This window comes from Anarhichas minor, unplaced genomic scaffold (genome assembly GCF_050575085.1).
Source record: "Anarhichas minor isolate MPS153535 unplaced genomic scaffold, ASM5057508v1 ptg000012l, whole genome shotgun sequence".
Classification (NCBI taxonomy): Eukaryota; Metazoa; Chordata; class Actinopteri; order Perciformes; family Anarhichadidae; genus Anarhichas; species Anarhichas minor.
Window position 1 is genome coordinate 9,339,564 of NW_027466458.1, and position 21,902 is coordinate 9,361,465.

The window sequence follows — 21,902 nt, forward strand, 5'->3', positions numbered from 1 at the left end:
GAAACAAAAGATGAACTGGATAATAGCTAAAACCTAACACATCAAAGCTGTGGCCACAAAAAAAGCATGTGGAACAGGAATTAGCAGTACAATGTAGAGTATTTTTAGCCATGCTAGGAGCTGGCTCTAGGGATTGCAATTTGGATCTGTTGCTTTGTCCATCCACCATGTTGGTCCAGACTAAAATATTTCAATTATTGGATGGATTGTCATGAAATTTTTTCTGAAATTTGTGGTACCCAGTGATGAATCTTATTGACTTTTGTTGTCCCCTAACATTTCCTCTAGTGCCAGCATGACATTGACGTTTGTGTTTTTTATTAAAATACCTTCACTATTGGATGGATTGCAGTGAAATCTGGTAAAGATTTAAGATGTATTCCAAACAGGATGAATTGTAGCTTTGGTGAGCCGCCGACTCTTTATCTAGTACCATGGTGAGATTTGTGAGGTTGAGGTTAGGGATGCCTTAACTTTCATTGGACAGGTTAGAACGTAAGGGTAAGCATAACATTTGGTACAGACAGTTATGTCCCCCTCCAGGATGATTTGTAATAACTGGGTGAGCCCTTAACTTTCTATCTAGCGTCTTCATCAGGTGTTCATTTAAATTCCTCCTACACTTTATGACAGAGCATCTGCAAAACAAATTTTACATTAAACCTGCTAAACATCCCCATGTAGGAATTATTACTGTGAGCATGTTAGCTAGTGGATGGTAGCATTTAGCTAAAAGCATTGCTGAAAGCTGTAGACTCTTCATGTTATATTATGTATCTAGGAACAAACTCCAATATTTGCATTTTGACTACATTTAAGTGGTGTCAAAGATATTTTGCACAGCATTGAATGGGCTCACTCAATGACATGTATTAAATATATTTTTGTTTGTCTGTACTGTACACTTTGGTATTAAAATGATATGTATTTTGTATGGACACAGATATTGGTCTGGTTTGGTTTCAATTCAGTCCTTTTCCTGTAAAAGGCTTGTGAGTAAAGTCTGTAAAGATGTTATTTGATTTTTGTGCCCTGTTTGTCCTCACAGTAAACTATAGACTTAGATAGAAGTGAAAGAAATCCAACCTGTGAAGGCTCATGAGATGAATAAAGGGATAGGAAAGAAAACACAACAATGTTGCTGCACTAAATTATGTTTTTTATTTCAAAATGTGTTCAAATGGAACATGAGTGAGGAGAATTGTAAGCAAATGGCTCATAAACTTTGGTTAGTGCATATTGAAGCTTTGTGCTATGCAGATTTCAGCCACCAGAGAGCAGTATCACACTGATTACGTAATCAGACATGAAATGAAAAGTAGGATTAAGCTTTCCAGATCGTGGAATCCAGGTGCACTTTATATCTGAACTCTTGAACGTCTGACCACCTTTTTGAGTGATTGGATTTTATCATTTCTGATATCTGTTTTAAATTTCATTGACTGTCTAAACACTGCCACATTTGTCTGGTTCCATCACACTCAATCGGACACGCCCACGCACACACAGGCTGAGGTGTAATGTAGGCCACAGCAACGTGGGATTACTAGAGGTAGTTGTAATTTGGAGAGAATATTCGAGAGAGAAGATCCAGAGTATAAAGACAGAGCAGGATTAATCCTAACGGACCAGACTGACGTACAAAGCTCCACTTTCCTCTCAGCATTCAATTCAGATTATCTTTCTGGCTCTTTCTGGCTTTGGGACTATCTCTCGTTTCTCCCCTTCTGTTTCATCTATTCTCTATGAAATTGGCCGAGTGCACTCAAATCGACAAAGAAAAAGGAACGGGGGAAAAAAGAGGAAGGAGGGAAGAATTTAGGAAAGACAAGTGTCACCACATGCATCCTGTGTACATTTCACTAAATCGTTTTAAAATCAGTGAAACCAAATAATAGGATTTCAGAACAAGAATATGTTTGAAATGAGGGGATTTGAGAGACATAAAAATCATGCATCGTTATGGATATAAGGGATTGCACATTATCTCTCTACCAAAAGTCATTAATAAAGAACAAATAAATGAATATGTTAACGTTAGCTCATAATATAATCAAAGTTCAGCATGACATTCGGCGGCTCTTACAACATAAAAAAGAGAAACATTCCATTAAGTTCAATTAAGATGTGATTCAAATTTGGCAACATCGTTGAAAATTATTTTTGCTTTGACTCTTCAACTTACTCATGATGAAATGAGTTAAACCACTACAATATTGAGTCATTAAAGGGAAGCAAGAGAGTCTTTTCAGGGAGGAGCTAACACAAATATGAATAACTTCGTGGTCTTGCTTTTTCCTTCCTTCCCGTGTAGATCATTTTTGTACAGCCCCTAAATGAGTGTGTGATAAGTGGATGTAGGGGAAATGTAACATGCAGTAAAGAAAAGAGGTTTACTGACACTCAACTACAGAAGAGACATAATCACACAGAGAAGGATAAAGATAATGAAACAGCAGAACAATTAACATTGACAACTTAAGATGCTGAAAACGATAGAGGCAGATAGGTCGTATAAAGCGCTTTAAAAAACAGTTGGTATAGAAATAAAGAGAATGAAAGAGAGAAAGTGGGTGGAGGGAGGGAGGGAGGGGTTGTAAGTATTGCTTTAAAGGGTTTAAAGGGTCCCCCACTGACTGTCATCCCCAGGACATTTCCTTCTGGGCTCTCCCCTGCACATCCCTGTTTCTTTATTTAAACACTCTCGTCACTTTTAACATTTCACTTACACTTCACTTGTTTTACAGTCCTGTTATCTGTTTTGTTGTGCACTTTATTTTATATTTTATTGTAAATTTTAATATGTTTCTATTTCTCGCACTGTGTTGATTGCTGATAGTTTACTGTTATTGTTTATTGTTAAATGTTACGCACCAACCGCCACGACAAATTCCTTGTAGGTGCAAACTTCCTTGGCAATAAATGGTTCTGATTCTGATTCTGATTCTGATTTAATGCGCTGCTGCAGCACTTATTGCTGACAGATGCTGACTAGTAGAGAATACACACTAAAGTATACACTCACCAAACACGTACACAAAAGAGATGAATTGATATTTGGCATTTAGATATAGATAATAACATAACTATAATATTATAATAATAATGTACATATATATATATGTATAGTACTATAGTGCATGCCTGTATGTCCTGCATGTATCATATGCATGCAGGACATACAGGGGGAGGGATGAGAGGAGGAGCAACAACAGTGGGAGATACGCCTCAGATTATCAACCAGTGTTAGATGCTCTAGGGACAGATAAAGAGGAGTTGTGGACAAGAGTGTGACAGGAGGAGAGACGGAGAGAAAGAGGACGTCTCTGTGTGTGCAACCTGGGCTGCAAAGATGACTGACGCGAAAAGCATATCATCCATGGAGGCGTCAGAGGGGAAGTTAGTTAAGAAGGTCAGTGGACATATATATGCCTTTGCTGTGTCCTAAATCCTGCCACTTGTGCTCATACACACTCAACATGATACACTGTGGTGTACTAGTGTTTGTCTCCTGAGGCCTGGCTGGCATGGACACCCGATTTACTTTATTTGTTTGTAAAAATGGAATTATTTTTATTTATTAAAAAGCAATATCATTTTAGAGCAATACTATGTGTGTAAGAACTGATAATTCTCATCAATTGTTGTTGTCTGAGCTGGTACATGTATGTTAATGTTAAATGCTATTTGTTTGGATGCAATTCCACCAATAGGTGCGGTAGTGTGTGCTGTAAGTCTACCTGCAGCTTCTTTACCTCAACGTTTTCCGATACCATCCTTTCCAGGAATTCAATCTCACAGTGTGCAATGAGTTAAATATATTTCAGTTGTGATGTGAGACAATTTTTCTATTTCAACCTCTTTGTTCATCCTCCGTTCTCCAGGGATCCATAAAGAAGAAGATCGAATCATTAAGGCGATGGAGTTCAGCTAGCATAAAGAGGGCTCCAAAGCCTAAGACCAAGACCTCGAGTTTATCTTCCCCCGTGGGAGAGCCCGGTGACGTCTGGCTGCAAGACGGAGACAGGAGAAAGCTGCGACCCATCCTTGACTCAGTTTTCGGACAGGTAAGACACTGAACTGGAGATTACAGGTATCCCAGGTGTCTCATGTGGCGTTGTTAACATGTGTTTGACTGACACACGTACACTATATTGAAAATGTCCTGTTGAGTACTGCCTAAAAAATAGACATATAGGCATCTTAGAAACTCAGCCAGACAATCCGCTAATTAATACATAAATGAATGAAATTCCAGAGTCATTGAAGATGAAAGTGAGTGAATGAGTTTATAGCTATGAGCACATTATGAGCATAACCGTTGCTTGGCCTGTGAACAAAGCTCTGCAAGTTATCATATGTTACTTCATCTGAAGGTACCCTCTGGAGTTGTTGACCACAAGTAGTGATATGGAGACCTGTTCAGATGAGTGGGTCCGCATTTTGTTTGTACTCGTGTGCAAACACCATAGACTGTATATGAGAAGTGGACGTAGTCACCGTGATATCACCTATTGGTCCATGGACTACGGTTCTGAAGCCTTGAGTTTGGCATTTTGGCCGTCACCATTTTGTTTTTTTGCCATTATTTTGTATTTTTGCAACCAGAAGTGACAAGAGTGTGGAGCTAAGTTCAACCCAATTATGTATAAGACATCAAAATATCTCAATTAACTTTTACAAACTGAAAACACACTGTGACATGGTTAAAGTTGTGAGACGAAAATGTAGACAAGACCCAGACAGGACAACGTCGTGGTCGCGACCTGTCAGTAACAAGGTAGCCACGCACTAAAACATACCCTGATTCATTGTCTACTTCACTCTAATGGGACCATAACATGATGTTTACAGTGTTCACTGAGGTCAAATCAAGTGGAAAGTAGGATCATTTCTTCTTCTTTCTAAAAATCAGACTTATTTTTGTACCAGCAGGAGTTGCCCCCTGCTGGTGATTAGAAAGAATGTAAGTTTAAGGCACATCCGCATTGGCTTCAATTTTTAGACCCGGAAGTTGCCGCCTGGCGCACACACATGCAAGGCAGGCATGTGATCGGCACAGAGTCCAGCTACCAGTTTTACGCTGTTCCACTTATCAGCCCCTCTCAGCACGCAGCTCTGTATGTAAATAGGATGGCAAGTTTAAATGTTGGTCAAGTTGCTTTTACATAAATATCATGATGACAGTCTCCCAAGGTTGGCCCTAGTATTAGCACTCAACCCTAACCCTCTCAATATTTAATAATCATTCATGACGAAATGAATATCCATTGAAAACCCTGAACATATCCAACTACATTTAATGTTTGTGAACTGTTGTATAACAATAGGCAGCAGAGTTATCTCTCTAATGACTTCATTTAAATGATGAAATTCATGATGATTGATCAGTGGAGTCACTGTGAGAATGGGGCCGAGTGACCCAAGATGGTCATTAATTAAGGCTTCAACGGTAAAATACGTTTCAAAATCCATCAGTGATGTATTCTGTGAGAGCTTCTTCTTCTTCTTTTATTTAGGAATAGAAACATGTCTAACTGTCAGGAAAATAATAATCCTTATGGCTTGACTGGTTTTGAATTGGTCTATAAACCTAACAGGGTGGAACATTTGGAGATAAGTTACCATAGCTTTATGAGGTATCGAGATCTAGCTACCTAACCACCTGCACATACACAGAACTTTTATAACTGTATCAAATGTGTTTTCATTATTTTTTTTGATATATAAAATCTGTAATTTAAGCCATTTGTTATGAATATTGAAGAGATAATTAATGGGCCTCATTTAGCGACACCTAACTTAAGCTAGCAAGCTACAGCTGATAAACTCTCCCAACAAAAGCTCATTTCAGACAGAAAAATCGAGAGTTCTCAGCTAGAGACGAGAAGCTGTTTTTTGTCTTCTGTCTTGAATCCAGAATCCATTGTTTCAAAAAATACAGAGAATTTTGAAATTGTTATTTGTTATCATTGTTAACTGCATATATTGTGTGTAAGAGCAGAAGGTGCCATGCCCTCAGTCCGATGGCCCATTATCCTGAAAACTAACTCCCACTTTTGTTTATTTTACTTTCACAGAAAAGCTGTTAAAGTTGAATATCGGCCAAAATGAAACATATTTCATGGGGAGTCGTACCAAGCCATACATTGTGATTTCTGCTATAATTTAAAGATTATCTGTTAAATCTAGCAATATATAACAGGGTCTGGAAAGTAGGCCGGCAGTCACTGAACTTCAAGTTCACAGAGTGTAATCTCAGAGCAACGGGCCTTTAGAGTCGTGGGATTTCAGACCAAGCAGAGAGCACAATAGGGCACAGGGCTTAGTGAACAATCACAAGAAATTCATCAACTCCACCATGAAGAGTGAGAGTTCTGCTGCTGCTTCTGTGTTTATCCTTTTCCTCTGCTTTTCTGTTCATACCCTCTATAGCTCTCATTGCTCAGATGAGTCATCCATACACTCAGCAACAGATGGAACAAATGATGAGAAACTGAAAGAAGGGAGTGCTGGAAGAAGGATGGATGGATGTCATAAGGAAAGAGAGAGATTGATTGCGGTGCAAAGGGAGATTACAGCTTAAACGAGTGAGAGGACAAGAGTCGGTTAGACGTACATCCCTTAAACATCATCACTCAAGAGTACACTTGACGCACCAGATGTCCTTCTGCTGACAAGCATGAATGTGTTTGACAGATACAGCACATCCAACTGTAAATTAATGGCTCAGTCAGAGTCAGTGAGAGATTTAATCAGACTCACAGCGACGGCAAGCTAATCCACGTTTTACAGCAGTTTAATTACTCTGCTTCATTTCTAACTATTAAATGCAAAACATGGCTTATGACTCAGTTAGTAACATTTAGTAACAGTTAGTTACTACTGAGCAGGCAAATTGAATATTCCTATGCAAGATAGTTGAGCGTTTTTTTTATTGCAGTCAAACATTACAGTCACTTTATAGGGCAAGTGAATGGCAGTTGATGTATTTATGAAATGAACATACTGCTGCTGCTAACTCAGAATCTTAACGTATATTTGCTATGATAGCAGCTCCATCTTCACTCCTTCACTCCTTCTGTCTGTGGCTTATGTACTCGCCTTGTTTTGTCATTTCAGATGTCTTCATAAAGTTTGAGTCATTCTGTACAACTGATGCACGCTGCTTGCATTTGTCCATTATGGTAGTTGAATAGGCGGAAGATGTGTCAATATGTCAGAACAGATCAACAATGTCTCTCCCATTTCAAAGTCTTCTCAACCTTTCTGCCCAAATTTGGGAGTTGAAGAGAAGCATGCTTTTAGCCCTCCCTACCACATAATCCAGGATATTCTGGTGAATGTATTTCAATCAGGAGAGACAAGTGGATGATTAGTAGTTAACATTTATTATGACAGATGCTGCGTTAATGAGTTACACAGAAATTCTTTGGCGCTTGAACTCAACGAGGAGAGTTGTGATCGAGTTGTGATTGCCCTGAGCGGCAACAATATAAATCCCCCCCGTGGAGTCCGGACACTGCTGGTGGTGGTGCTGATGAGGCTGATAGAATGATGAGTTGATGAAGTTGATGAATCTGCGAAGATTGGGCGGAGATGGGGAGGTGGAGGGTTGCGTAACATCAGCTTGAACAAACTGAAGGTAGAGACACAATCATATTTAAAGAGAGACAGCAGCCAGATGATAGGCTAACGGTGTCCTTGTGTCCTTGTCCTATTGGCTAGAGAGACCAGCTGATCTAGACAGCTGATATGAGCCCCGAACAATAACAGCCAGGAAATAATGAGTGTGCCTGCATGAGGAGTGATGGCAGATGTATGGTGAATAAGCTATGGGCTTAGGCATGCGAGAGTATAGTCTTCCTGTCTGAACTCGTTTAATGAAGCATTGGCGACGTCCTTAAAAATTAAGCCTCGGAAGTAATGTATTCTTTGTCCATGTTGTATTTTACTGGTGTTTGCATTTAGGTGGTCATCTGTCACTGATTCATAAAATGCATCACTGTTTTCACCAATGAAAAAGCTTTAAATGCAAACATTTCAAAATCAAAAGTCAAACTCCAGCTAGCAGCTGATAAACAACATTGTTTATAGCTGCATGAAAGTGACATGACGTTCACCACCAATACAGTGGACACATGAGCCATGAAGCTGTCCACCTGCTTGATAAGCTAATTAAGAGTGTCACTGTACAGAGCAACACATTGTTCAAATGAAACAGAAAAACATGTTTGTACATGCCCTCCAGAATTACGCGTAGAAGTATTCTCTGACTAGGCAACCCTATGTTTTCTATAGCACCTTCACAGCTCTGGTCCTGAATAAATGTTATTTATCTTTAACTATCATTTTAACACAAAAACCTTAAAACTTATTTTTCTTTAAATAACTCTTTAAAATGCAGCTCAAACTCACACTCTGGTCTTTCTTCATAATGTGTAAGTTTACTGCACCTTGACTAAAGTTACATTTTTAAGGCTGGACTTGATATTTTCAGCAATAACACAGTGCAAAGATATTTCATATCTTTACACTGTGTTATTGCTGTAATTACTTGAGCAGGAGATCTGACTTCTAAATAACTACATGAATTGCAACTCGCAACCAGAAACATCAAGGCAACCTGGAATATGCGTGCAAACTAAAATAAGAACGGGGGTGAACCCTACCACATGTAAAATAGTTATCACAAATCCTTTTATACAAACTCTAATCTTTTTATAAATTAGCCTTTGTCAATTTGCCAGTCAGGCACACTTGACTCTCAGATATTCCTCCACTGAATTGATATCGTTGCACAAAATGCACTTTTGTCCACTGAAATAAAAAAAAGATTCTGTTTCATTCACGTTTCATCCACAAAAATCACATGAAAGAGTTTTCCACATATTCTGTTGGTGGAATTCAAGATCTCTCATTCAATCTTTGATTACATGAATTTTAATTACAAATGATTACTATGTACATACATTTTCATAAAGGTACATTTTCAATATTCTTTGTCATATAAAAAGTACATCATGCTCTGAAACTTATAAGAATTGCCCTCTACATTTTAAAGTAAAAACAAATACATATCTAGAAAACAGATTGAGTTCGTATTGCAGTCTTTGACAGAAAACACATCGAGTTACAGAACTCTATTGTTAAATGTCTGTATTGTTAAATGTCTGTATTGTTAAATGTCTGTATTTGTAGACAGTGCATACAATGCAACGAGAACAGAAAACATGACAGCTTTAGTAGACAGAGTTGAAAGAGGGTTAGTTGAACCATTACCACGATGGCACGCTTAGCAGCAACAGTTGAGTCCTATACTCCTGGATGGAGATAAAGAACATGCACTCCCAATGTTCCTTTGACTTTCTATCCCTTCGTCCTATTTTTGCAGAGAATCTCTAATCCATAGGACCTCTGGGAACTTTTAGGTCATATTTAAATGCATGAACAAAATCTAGACAGGTGCGAGAGCCATTATCCTCCTTTTGGGAATGGGTAAGTGGGCGAGAATGAGATTAGGGAATGTGGGACAATCGAGACCGCCATATGTGGTTGCAGTCTGTGAAGTGATGTAAGGTATAATTGAAATGCTCCGTTGACTGTACCATCACTTGTTTCTTCAATGAACTATTCTGTCTTGGGTTTTGATCTAAGTTCAGATACGATAAAGGTTTCATAAAGTAATAATATAGTATTTATCATCTCTCTCCCCTCCTTGTCTCACTCTTAAAATGTTTCTGTATTAAATTGAAAGACTATTTGCTGAACAGCTGTTAAATATTTAAATAGTGCGTCCACGTCTGAAACAGAACTGGCTCTGAATGCGTTCTGCGATGTTCCTCTTCCTCAGCAGTTGGACTAGATTAGATTTGTGTTTGTCCACTTGGGGGCAGCAGAACAAGCTGTAAACACAACGTTGACATATTAGCAAACAATTACTTATTTGAATATCCAGTAGACACAGCAACTGTAGCATTCATTTGGACTTATATATCTGGTGACAAGATGAATATTAACTCTCCTTTTAGCTCTACTTTGATCTCATTCATTTGTCTTGTTAGCTTAATAAACGCTCCATTATGTTCACCAGCTAGTTACTAAATCCACTTGTTACGTAACTTACGTACTTACCTAACGCCACCGACTTAGGTTACGTAACAATAGCAAAGTGAAATAAGTCAATGTTGACTTGGTTTCACATGGGACGTGAGCAGGGCACGTCTGTTGGTTTGTTCGCCCCAACCTTAGCGGACTTTCTCACTCTTTATACCACATTGGTTGCTCTAAACATCTAATAATGATGCAGATGGTTTTACGTTGGAGTTAGTTGAAGGCTCGGTGCGTCTCATGCAGAGAGCAGTGAGAGGAAACCAACATTGTAAAGCTGTGGGCCGCAAAACAATAAGCTGAAAGATGCTAAAACGCTTTGTAGAGCCGAAGGAAACTAGAAAGTTGAGTGATAATTGTCATTTCATCACTACTAATCACCATCTCGTATTACACTTAGGTGTAAAAGGTGTTTTTTATCATTCATCAATTACCCTTTTAACGATTACCATTATGATTTGAAATATAGTGCTTTTATTAAATATATATACATTGTTTGTGCCTATGTAGAAAGAGCTGATATTCAGAATGTGTTTGTCTTTTTCAGTCATTATGTCAACAGTTGAATGCCCTGTTGTGTTGTTTCTCCTAAATGTGGATCTGGCAAGTGGTTGCAGTCTTTATCTGTCAGTGTGGCAAGTCAAACCAATCTTAACTCCGCAGGCTCAGCTCAATCCACCTCAGCTTGATCCCACTCCCTGCCACTCACCTCACAGATTTCTTAGCAGATATACGGTGTACAATCATTTGGTCAGAAGGCATTGTTCATTATGTGTAGATGATGGAGAGTATACGGACAAAGATTGAATGAGGGGATGAGCACTTTATATGTTTGACGTCAAACACGCTCAGTATTCTGCACATATGTAGTATTGTTACCTGTCTTTGACTTCGGATTATGGTAAATACTTCGTAGTAGATGCAAGTTTGAAGTGATAACACGGATACTATCTGTGCTGGCTGTAACTCGTTTATAGCCACAATCTGATGATGTCTGCCCAGCTGCCTTCATTCTGTTCAGTTATGGTTGGTTAAAGAGAGTATCTGTATATTTTCATCTGTAGGCCCTGTATGCCTCATTTGAAGTGATCGAAGCATTTGCGATAAATGTGTGTTTGTGTGTCAACATGCATATATAAGCATGCAAATACACTTGGACGCACACCATCTCAACCAAAATGTTTGACCTGACCAACACTAAAGCTGTTGTCATTGCATCACATGCAAAGTCCTGACTTTGGAGTGTGTCCATCATGCTGTTTACTGGATTGTCTGTTGTCTTCTATCCTCGTTGTTCAGGCATCTGGTGTACTTACTGTTGTCGAGGGATAGAGCACAACTTCTCACCCAGCTGCTCTGTTCTGGGTTTCATAGCTGAAACACAGGGCTGTTGATTGATTATTTTCTTTTTCTTTCTGTGTGCATAGATCTGCTTTAAGTGCATGTGCCTACTTACTACTACTTTTTGTTTCCCTTTGTATTTGTAAAAGAAGACTCCAATTAAATGAATCTTAAGCTTTGTCTGTAAAATATATGATGGGAAACAATGCAGGAATCAAAAAAACGTTACAGGACTGAGGATTCCAATACTGGTCTGGTGGGTGTCCAGCTAGATCAGTGGGCTAAGGCACAAACTGTTATATAACCGAGACACTGTGCGTCCAAATCCTTTGTTGCAAATCATCTCATCGTTCTCTGTCCTCTCTACTTAATAGATTTTCAGTGTATTTATTTTTTTTAATTCCCCCAAGTCCATAGAAAGGTCACAGTGCAGGCTCAGCTGGAGAATCACGTCTGTGAAGCTGAGGTTCAGTGATTGTGCCATGAAATCCGGTTCAACATCTCACTACTCCACCCTGCCGTATCTCTCGTCTACCTTTCTGCTCAGTGACCTATCCAGAAACAAAAAGATGCACAAATATTCCTGTAACTGAAATGGATAGCAAGGCAGGAGGCTGACATCTAGTGGTGGTGCATAAGCTTTACAGCTGAGCACAAGTTCATATTTGCTGTAACAGTAAACTGAGCTTTGCTGCACTCTGCTGGTGATACATTGGCAGTGTGAAGTATCAGAAAGACGCTCATGGATAAATGTCTGTATTCTGCAAAAGCATCTGATGAATTTCTTAAAAAGTGTGTAAAGGCCTGTCATATCACAAGTTTAGTTTATAGTGTGTACCTGCCCAGGTCATATTGAAGTCAGAAGAAAAAAAGATTGACAAGAAATCTGCACTGAAAAGGAGGCTGCAGTATTTAAACATAATTAAGAAGTAGTAATGTGTGAGATGTAAAAAGGTGAATCTCAGGAAACATGACATGTCACATAGAAAGATATGGAGAAATAGAGAGACACCAAAAATGTGTTAGTTCTCCTAAATTGACCCCAGAGGATTAGGGCTGCAGGCGCTCAGCATTGGCTTTACACTGCTGCTAATCTCTGGCACACATTCAGCATCACATGACCAGCATACAGATTCATACAGTCCACGAGCTCACGTGTATCAAAGCCTGCTGCAGTGATTCCAATGCGGCGAGGCAGTAATACAAAAAATGTACAATAAAAAATGTTATATTTTACCTAAAATGTATTGGGTGGTCAAGATATTTGAACTATGATTTTTGCCAGAAAAAATCTGTGTTTCTATTTCATTTATCATGTTAAAGCCACTGTGTGCATGATGTGAAATGTCCCTTCTGTGGGTCATCTGGTGTTTTTTATGAATATTGATCTGTGGTGGACAGTGATCCACACCTCTACCTTCCCACTGACCTACTGACCTGAATCCCAATGAATTGGGAACCAGAATTATCTAACCTTTCCACAAACAAACAATTATTATATTCATTTAATTTGAAATATGCAATAGGATAACATAGGATTTCTACCAATAGTGACTTTAAATATATAATCTAGCATAACTAACTACTGCTGTCAGATAAATGTCGTAAGTAAAAAGTAAAATATTTCCCTCTAAACTGTCAAGGAGGAAGAGTAAAAAATCGTCACTAGATATTTTTCAAAATTCTCAATTGTTTCCAGTAACGCAGGGATGATGTCTGCTAAAGTTTACGGTTGATGACAAACAACCTTAGTGGGCAAAGCTGGTCAAGACAGATCTTCCATTCAGCTGTTGGGTTAATGTGATCAGAAGTAAGCAGGGGAAAAATATATATAAAAGAAGATATAACTGTTACAACAGTTGAATGATTGAATAAAAAGTGATCGTTCAAAAAACATATATATGTGTTATTATTTTATAGAGTGGGGTTGGTGCGGAGCCCCTTAGGGTTCATGGGGGAGAAAAAAAGTAGATGCGTGTAAAAAATATATAAATAATTTTGTGTTTTCCTAAGAAACTATTGTGTTCTCGCGCAAATTCATTTAGTGTCCCTATGACAGCTCTGGCAACGCACCTCTAGTTAGTGGCTGTAGCAACTCAAACTCAACCAGCGGCAGCTCTGGCTCTAACCTGTGGAGGAGCAGCAACAGAAAGTTTGCTTTGCGAGGGAGTCAGGCCGGTCTGGGATCAGCAAACGCGATGTTGCTGCCATTTGGCCGTTGCTACAGCCGCTAACTGACGGTCCATCTCACCGGAGCTCCAGCGCGCTCTCCTCCCGGTGAAGTAGTCTGCTAGCGGCGGGGAGTGGGGCGGAGGGGCCGTGGGGTGTGCTAGCTAATTGTCTCCGTCTTATATTTGAGGCCATTCTCAAAATACAGGTGTGTTCGCTCCATTGTTGTGTTTGTTTCCATGTTGCAGAAGTGACTTGGAAGTACATTGATCTGTTTTGTACATTAACGTAGTATAATTATTCTTCTATTCCTCCCTCTTCAAGCCTGTAGTCCCATCGCCTGTCAACATAACTCTTTCCCTCTAATCTAAAATGCCAGGGATTAAATAGGCAGCCAACTCTCCATCCATAATTCTACCATGCCCTCCCCCTTCATCTCTCTCTCTCTCTCTCTCTCTCTCTCTCTCTCTCTCTCTCTCTCTCTCTCTCTCTCTCTCTGCCTCTGCCAGAATAGTCATTTTGAGACCATAAGCATGATGTTTGGGAGACAGGGAGAGGAAGGTGGGTGGGATGGATTAGATTAAGTTGGGTCAAATTCAAGGGATCACCCGTGGCGAGAGGGGCTGACGGATAAATGGGTGGGGAAAAGTGTGTGTTTGTGTGAGAGAGAGAGGCAGAGAGAGATTGAAAGGGAGGGAGAATATGGTCGAGTCATGCAATCAGAGCCAAAATCCGGCAGCAGGTTGTTTCAGCCCAGATATGACCCAGTTCTCCCACCCCACCCCGTCAATCTCCAACACCCTGCTGCTATTCCATAATATCACACTACACCTCTCAAAGCTCATCATGACAGCCTTTCAACAACCTAGAGGAGTTTAGGATTTAATGCACAATATATACCTTGCCTCTCACTTGACCAACAGGATCTTGGATTGTAGCACGAGCACTGACAGGGATCCTCCTTCGCTTTTAGGAGTAGTGGTGCAAGTGGAAACATTTGCCTTCGCCTCACTGGGTGGGAAAGACGTTGCCCCATGGAATGCATTGGATTGAGTATGGATTTTGGACTTTTATGTGACAATTGACCAGAGAGTGAGAGAAAGAGGAAGAGAAACAGGGCAGAAGTTTGGGGACAGGAGGAGGAGGACACGGGAAAAAGAGGGCAGGGAGATGGGAAACATAAACAAGGCTTCTAAAAAGAACAGTAACAGGAAGAAGGTAAGGACTCATTCAATTCCTTTGAGCTGAGAAAAACCAATTTATCAAAGAGTTTGAACTGATAGATATGTAAGATAATGCTTAATACATCTGACAATGTCCAAACTACATTTGAGCTGCAAACAACTGTCCTATCGGACACAACTGCCATTCAAATGGATTTTGTATTTTAACATATTAAATTATATTTTATTTGACTTATGTTTAGCATAACAGTATAAACAGGTGTGAATTAGCTAGTTTCATTGCAATGAATATAAGTGGTAATTTTATCTGGGTCCGAATTCAGTTTGTTCTTCTCCTCTAAGGGGGAGTTGCCCATAGAACGAAGCAGCGCCCCATTGGCTGCCGCCATGCTGGGGGGCCTGGGTGGTGCAGGTGAGGTGGACACGGATGACGAGGATGAGGGAGGGAGCGAGCGGGACTTTGATGAGCCCCTGTGCGCTCTGGTTAAGAACTGCAACATGCTGCACAACTTAGTGGGGCCTGCGTGTATCTTCCTCAGACAGGGCTTTGCACAGAGCCAGCTTGTATGTATGACATTCACACTCACACACACACACACACACACACACACACACACACACACACACACACACACACACACACACACACACATGCACACACAGTACATCATTATGAAAGCCAAATTCTCTCATGAATCTCTTTATCCATCCGTTTTCACAGTGCCTGTTCAAGGGAAGGTGAAGCTGTGGCCATCCGTTAGTTCAGCGTGACATCATCACAGCCTTTCCATGATAATTTCACCCTGTGAGTGTCAACCCCCATCAATACTATATATATATATATATACCCCCATATCACCACATTTCATCAGAGTTTATGTGATTGTGCTAGATGACCTTTGTTGCATAATATGATTTATCGTGGGGGGAAAAACGATATGAAATAAACTGGTATTATAACCTTGGAAAGGTTCAAACTTTTTTCAACCATAAATTATTTTACAATATGTTTTTCACCTTGGAACAAAGGAAGAAAGAAATGATTGTTGGAAGGGACCTCTTCCAGATACTGTACACCCTACAGGAGTCACAAGCTATAATAGGTAATATAACACACTGTACTATAATGACAAAGCAACATGGCATCCAAAATGTAACAATAGTGACTCATCACACGGGCGAAATATAATTGATTTATGATGAATTTGATTATAAGACTCAATTATTTTACTGTATTTTGTAGTTGACCTGCTTTGGTGACTGGATGTAATTCAATGTAAAAGTTGAAACAGTCTTATGACCACTGACACTATTCTTGTCTACGGCCATGGAGAGCTAATGTCTTTCTGTAGAGATGAACGGACACAGTGAGTATATATAGTGTGAAAGGGGTTGCTCAATGACACGCCCACAGCGAATAATCACTTGACTCTGCATTTCCCCTCAGCTCTATGTTAGCTCTATCGCAGCTCTATCGAGTGTTTCAACGTCTTTTAACTCATTTTTTTTGGTTTTACGACTCTGGCCTGACTCTGTTGGTTCTCTCTCATCACTCTGATGAACTTTAAAAGGGTTAGGACTTAGTGGACACCAAGAGCTGAGCTAAGAGGGGAGTAAATATTTGTCCAATATACTTTAAGCTAATTTAATCAGATCAGCATGTAAATACTGTCATTGTGAGGAATATTAACATGCTGACTTTATTCAAAGATGTGTATATGGTACAGCTTCACAAAGCTACTAGCATGGCTTTAAGCTTAGGACATTTCATTTCATTGCGTTTCATTAAAGCGGACAGCTGCGGACTTGTACCGGTTTGGTGCAAGTCGTACGCGCATTTCCCAATCCACACTCCATCCAGTTAATAGCGGTAATACACCAGAACGTTGTTTTCCATATGTTCAATTCCATTCGAATTAGCTTTACATTTCTTGTTGTTGATAATGATCAGTGTTAGAAGTTTCTTGCATCCAGAAACCCAACAGCATCTGTCACTACAGTCACCACAGTCCTGCACTTGTAGGACAACTTTCTGTTAATACTTACAGTCATGGATGGAGGAAAGAGACAGGATTCCTCAATAGAGTACACAGATTAGTCTATGAGATGGATAGTGTGAGGTTGAAAGCATTTACTGGTTTTTAATCCCCCATAATCCCCTTTGTTCTCTACAATGGTAAACTGAAGTCCCTCAGGAGCACAGTAGACAGCTTCTAGTTCTCATTTACACTCTTTCTTTCCTTTGGTGTTGGTGGCATCTAGATTTTGCTACATGATAGACTTACTGGAATCCTTCCTAAAGCCACAGCATTTGTCCTTCACCAACTTTAATAAGCACTCAGTGGTATTAATAGTTTGGGAATGAAAGCCGAAAACTAAAAAAAACATGGGAACAACAAGGAAAACATTTGCATACTTTCCTCTGTGCCTGAACTTGGCTCAACCTGACAGTCACTCATTTTAGCAAAAAAGACAAATTGGTAGGTGGTGTGTTTGTCGCATGTTGAGCCTGCACAGGTGTGTTAAGGTCCGTTAATCAAGTCCTGGCCGAATAGCAGTGCAGATGCAGATGAAAAAAATCAGCATCAGCAGATTGGGAAATGAAAAAACATTAATCCTTTGTGATTTGTAATAGAATTTACAGCTGTAATCTCCCTGCCACTGTTCTCTCCCCTGCGTCCTCTAATCCAGGCCTGTATTATTCCTGCAGCTGAGCATGTTGTGAACAAACGTGCCCTGGCATTACCTTTTGTTCATGCCACCACACGCTAAGGCCAATTCGAAATATAATGTCGATTGTTTTTTTTGTGTATGGCTGTAGCTAAAAGTGCTCCTGTTGAAACTCATTTCGAAAAACAATGTAGGTTCTGGCCCCATTTTGCAAGTGCCATTTCATCTGCTTTGTTGCATGTGTGTGTGCAAACAGACGGGCAGGCCTTATTTCTGTGTGTTTAGAAAAGCAGTTTTTTATGATGCGTTTTGAATGCTTGTCGTGGAGCATATGAACAGCAGACCTTCAAAGCTTCTCCACCAGATATTGGACATAAGCTTGTGTAGCAGATCGACTAAAAAGGTTATTTGGGTCACTCAGATCAAAACCCAAATAATCCACCAATAGGATCCCCGCTCAGGCGATTGAACATGGAACAAAAATGCTTCACACGAGCGAAGTAACCGCTAGAAGCTGAAGAACTAAAAAAATGTTTTTTGGATGTTTTTACAAATGTGCGTATGAGAAACGGAACAAGACACATGAGATTTAAAGTGTGTGTTTGTGACCTGACTGACTGTCCATTTCTCTGTATGTGTGTCTTCTATCCTCACCACCGCAGGACAGAGATCTACGACCAGAGGAAATGGAAGGTACGGAGATATCAAAAGCTTAATTCAAAATCCTCACTCTCACTCCATCGTCATCATTCTCTAGTTTTTTCTTCCTATCAAACCTCAAACCTTCTGTTTGAATTTGAAAAATGGTGCTTTACTGTATAGGTCAAATTTCCTGACTTCGCCCAACAATTGAATGTGAACCAGCAGAGATGAATTTTTTTGAACTGTGGAAGATCAAAGTATAAGATTAGTAATCAAAGAGAAAGATTAATATAGACCGTTTAAGCACTGTTTAACTCTCTGATCCCTCAGGTCTGGCTCAGACTTTCACACTCTGCATTCACACAAATGTAATATGTGATTTGACATTTTTATTTGTTTATGTAGAAACTCAGTACAATGAAAATAATAATAATAATAATAATATTAATAACAACAGTAAATATGATTTAATTGCTTTACAATAAAAACAGAACAACAAGAGATCTGATAGATAACTTGGGGCGAGGCCTGTCAGTCCTTTGAATGTAATCAGTAATATCTCATTTAAATTGAAATGCATAAAAACTTTGGAGACTCGCAAAAAAAACATCAGGGTACGACTTTCAAATAAGGCAGCTGTTATAAAGGTCTTATAAGTTATAATGGTAATGAGAAGGTAGTTCAGCAATGTTATAAGCCATTCATAAGAACAGATTTGGGTTGTCAGGCTGTGGAAAAACCCTATTGCAGTGTTTTTCATTCTTTCTATTCGGTAATAATGCAGTTAAAAGAGTTCTCCAGTGATTTTACATAACCATCAGATCAATTAGAAAGAAAAGACAATCGTGTAAAGAATTCTACATACAGGGCTTTTACATAACAAGTACACTTAGAACTGCAATACCTCTGTCTTTCTTGCACTTATTCTTCACACATCTTCCCTGCAGAGCTGCGTGAGGCCTTCAGGGAGTTTGACAAAGACAAGGATGGCTTCATCAGCTGTAAGGACCTGGGCGAGTGCATGAGGACTATGGGATACATGCCGACGGAGATGGAATTGATAGAACTCAGCCAGCAGATCTGTGAGTGATCTGCGATTCCTAACCTATCAGTCTGGTCATTCATTTGCTTGCTTGTTAAAGACACAAAAAAGATCTGTGAACAGTGTCTTCTGTACGTACTTATTTCCTCCCTGTGTAGGTGGCGGCAAAGTGGATTTTGAGGACTTTGTTGAACTGATGGGTCCCAAGATGCTCGCTGAGACTGCAGATATGATTGGAGTGAAGGAGCTGAGAGATGCCTTCAAAGAGGTAAGCAGTATCATTTATTATCAACTTACAGCCAAATAGACCACCCCCTTTCCCCAACTTTCACTTCTGATGCATTTCTTTTCATGTGCTTTCTCAAACCCATCGATTTCATTTCCCAGTTTGACTCTGATGGCGATGGTCAGATCAGCCTTGGAGAGCTGAGGGAAGCCATGAAGAAGCTAATGGGGGAGCAGCTGACCCACCGCGAGATAGACGAGATCCTGCGAGACGTTGACCTCAATGGGGACGGAGAGGTGGACTTTGAAGGTGAGTGATTGATACTTTAGGTAAGGGAACAGAAAGGTAGCAGAGTGTGAATTTCAATCAAGCTAGTAGGTGGATGTTCAGGCTAAGGAAAGAAGTAAAAGGAGATGGTGGAAGAAAGAATACACTTAATGGTGACACTATCCTTTTTCTTAACCAATAGTAACAACACATCTTTTCTTTCCACAGAGTTTGTGCGAATGATGTCTCGCTGACTCTTCACCAAACCTCACTCAACTGCATAAACACAACATGGACCAGACTGCACACTGTTAATGTTCTTGTAATTCTTCTTGATGTACAAAGACTTATTAGGGTTTGTAGTTTTCAGTTTTATGTTACTTCCACCATTTCTCAAGTATAAGAGAATCCCTTTAATGTGTTACTGTTGTGTGAATGTATTTAACATGTAATGAGAGATTATAGAGTGAAGACTCAGCAAGGGGACAGTTCAACCAAAGCTTCTCTTTAGAGGTGAATTTACACTAAATATTTGTACTGAGAATCCCAAACCAGCAACAAGTGTGTGTGTGTGTGTGTGTGTGTGTGTGTGTGTGTGTGTGTGTGTGTGTGTGTGTGTGTGTGTGTGTGTGTGTGTGTGTGTGTGTGTGTGTGTGTGTGTGTGTGTGTGTGTGTGTGTGTGTGTGTGTGTGTGTGTGTGTGTGTGTGCGTGCGTGCGTGTGTGTGTGTGTGTTAGGGATAGGATTACTCTAATCCTAAATTTAGGTGTCGTGTTGCCCCTTTAAGATTTATTTATTTGGGTGAACTGACCCTTTAAATATGCAGTTTACTAAATTATCTGACTTGCATCTGGAATGTTTTAATAACTCATTAATTTGAGGATTTATTCTCACAAGTTCATTAATGCCACATCTAAAACCTTAAATTCAAACTTGATTTTAACCATTCGGACTGTGAATTTGTGATATTATTGGTGTAGATAGCAAAAGTATGAGATTATATATACCTATTTCTGTCCAAACGTAATTCATAGCAATTACTTTTACCATGATATTCAGCCAATACAGGCAAATTAAATTATTGCAGATGTCATTTTTTGTGTCAAATATCTTTTTGATACATATTTGATGACACTAACGGGTGGATTTTTGCAGTCTGCTACACATTTATACACTTTATGTCCTGTTTTCCTTCACGGGTAGAAATTAATCGACAGACTGTCTCCAAGTACATGTTTATTTTATGCAATCATATATACATATTGAATGTTTTAATTCTACAGTCTTCGAGAGGTCAGATATTTTAAGAAATGCATTGTAGATAAACAGAAGTGAATAAGAATGACAATAAACTAGTTTTTATTGACCAAATACCTTTCCTGTATTATTTCTCCATCAAAATTGAACTCGCATTTTGGTGATGGGGACGTGCTTCCCTGAAATTATTCAGCTTCACTTTCTCTGTGTTCACATCAATTTCCTGTATCTTAACTTCCAGAATCGATCTAATTGCTAATCAAATGTGTCAGATGACCTCTTTCCTGGCACTTTTTGAGGTCCACCGCTATCAGTCTCTTTTCAATGCATGTGCAGTCTCACGCTGAGCCATCGGAGGATTTCTTTGCCAAACCAGACGAATGTAGAAGCTGCGAGTGTCTGAAACTCCATCACATGTAAATTCTTAGTGATGTTGGCCTTCTGTTTATGCTGTAGTATTTGAAAAAGTAAGATTTTAGCAAACATTTGGGATGAAGTGAGCATACAGCTGGATACATTAGGGTTGTATTACACTGCGCAGGTTGTTTGAGAGTTGGTGAACATATGTTTTGATATAGTTTTGCAGTTGTTATGAACGTGGCCCCCATTTACTTCTGTTCATTAAGACTTTTCTCAGTTTTGAGTTCTTCGTTCACCTTGGAGGCATGCAAGAAAAGGAAACAGGGTGAGAAATTGATAAATGATCATGGGGATTTTTGGGGTGATGTATTCCCGTAACAAGGCCTTACACACTAATACTTCTTAATGACATCCCATAACCTAATCCATAACCTGGATCACGTTAGTGACTACTGATTAATGTATGGAATTTGTTCACAATTTCACACATACAAAGGAAAGTGTTGCTGGAGAGCCAACACAGGTAATTACTAATACTCTGATTTATTTATTTCTTAAATAGCAATATCCTTCTAATAACTATAGCTTTAGGTATATGCTCCAAACTACTGGAGCATATGAATGAACTCTGAGTA

At 39.4% G+C, this 21,902-nt stretch overlaps 1 protein-coding gene across 3 annotated transcripts; it reads left to right on the forward strand.

The window, feature by feature from the left end:
• The first annotated feature begins 3,352 nt into the window (after positions 1–3,352).
• Positions 3,353–20,375, forward strand: LOC142948679 (calcium-binding protein 1-like). Of its 3 annotated transcripts, XM_076090813.1 has the most exons (8): positions 3,353–3,412; positions 3,885–4,067; positions 15,147–15,368; positions 18,137–18,167; positions 19,064–19,198; positions 19,317–19,426; positions 19,546–19,693; positions 19,880–20,375. In XM_076090813.1, exons 1-8 carry the CDS (start codon positions 3,353–3,355, stop codon positions 19,903–19,905), a joined length of 915 nt encoding a protein of 304 aa, XP_075946928.1. In that variant the 3' UTR covers positions 19,906–20,375. The 3 variants fall into 3 exon arrangements, with proteins under 3 accessions (XP_075946928.1, XP_075946929.1, XP_075946931.1); XM_076090814.1 differs by lacking the exons at positions 3,353–3,412; positions 3,885–4,067 and adding an exon at positions 14,791–14,838; XM_076090816.1 differs by lacking the exons at positions 3,353–3,412; positions 3,885–4,067; positions 15,147–15,368 and adding an exon at positions 14,791–14,838.
• The last annotated feature ends 1,527 nt before the right edge of the window (positions 20,376–21,902 follow it).

Bases quoted from the DNA above. Each gene is read 5' to 3' on its own strand.
- LOC142948679 (XM_076090813.1), top strand. From the start codon at position 3,353: ATGACTGACGCGAAAAGCATATCATCCATGGAGGCGTCAGAGGGGAAG. The intron at 18,168-19,063 runs GTACGGAGATAT...TCTTCCCTGCAG, and splicing joins ACGACCAGAGGAAATGGAAG to AGCTGCGTGAGGCCTTCAGG. The intron at 19,199-19,316 runs GTGAGTGATCTG...CTCCCTGTGTAG, and splicing joins AGAACTCAGCCAGCAGATCT to GTGGCGGCAAAGTGGATTTT.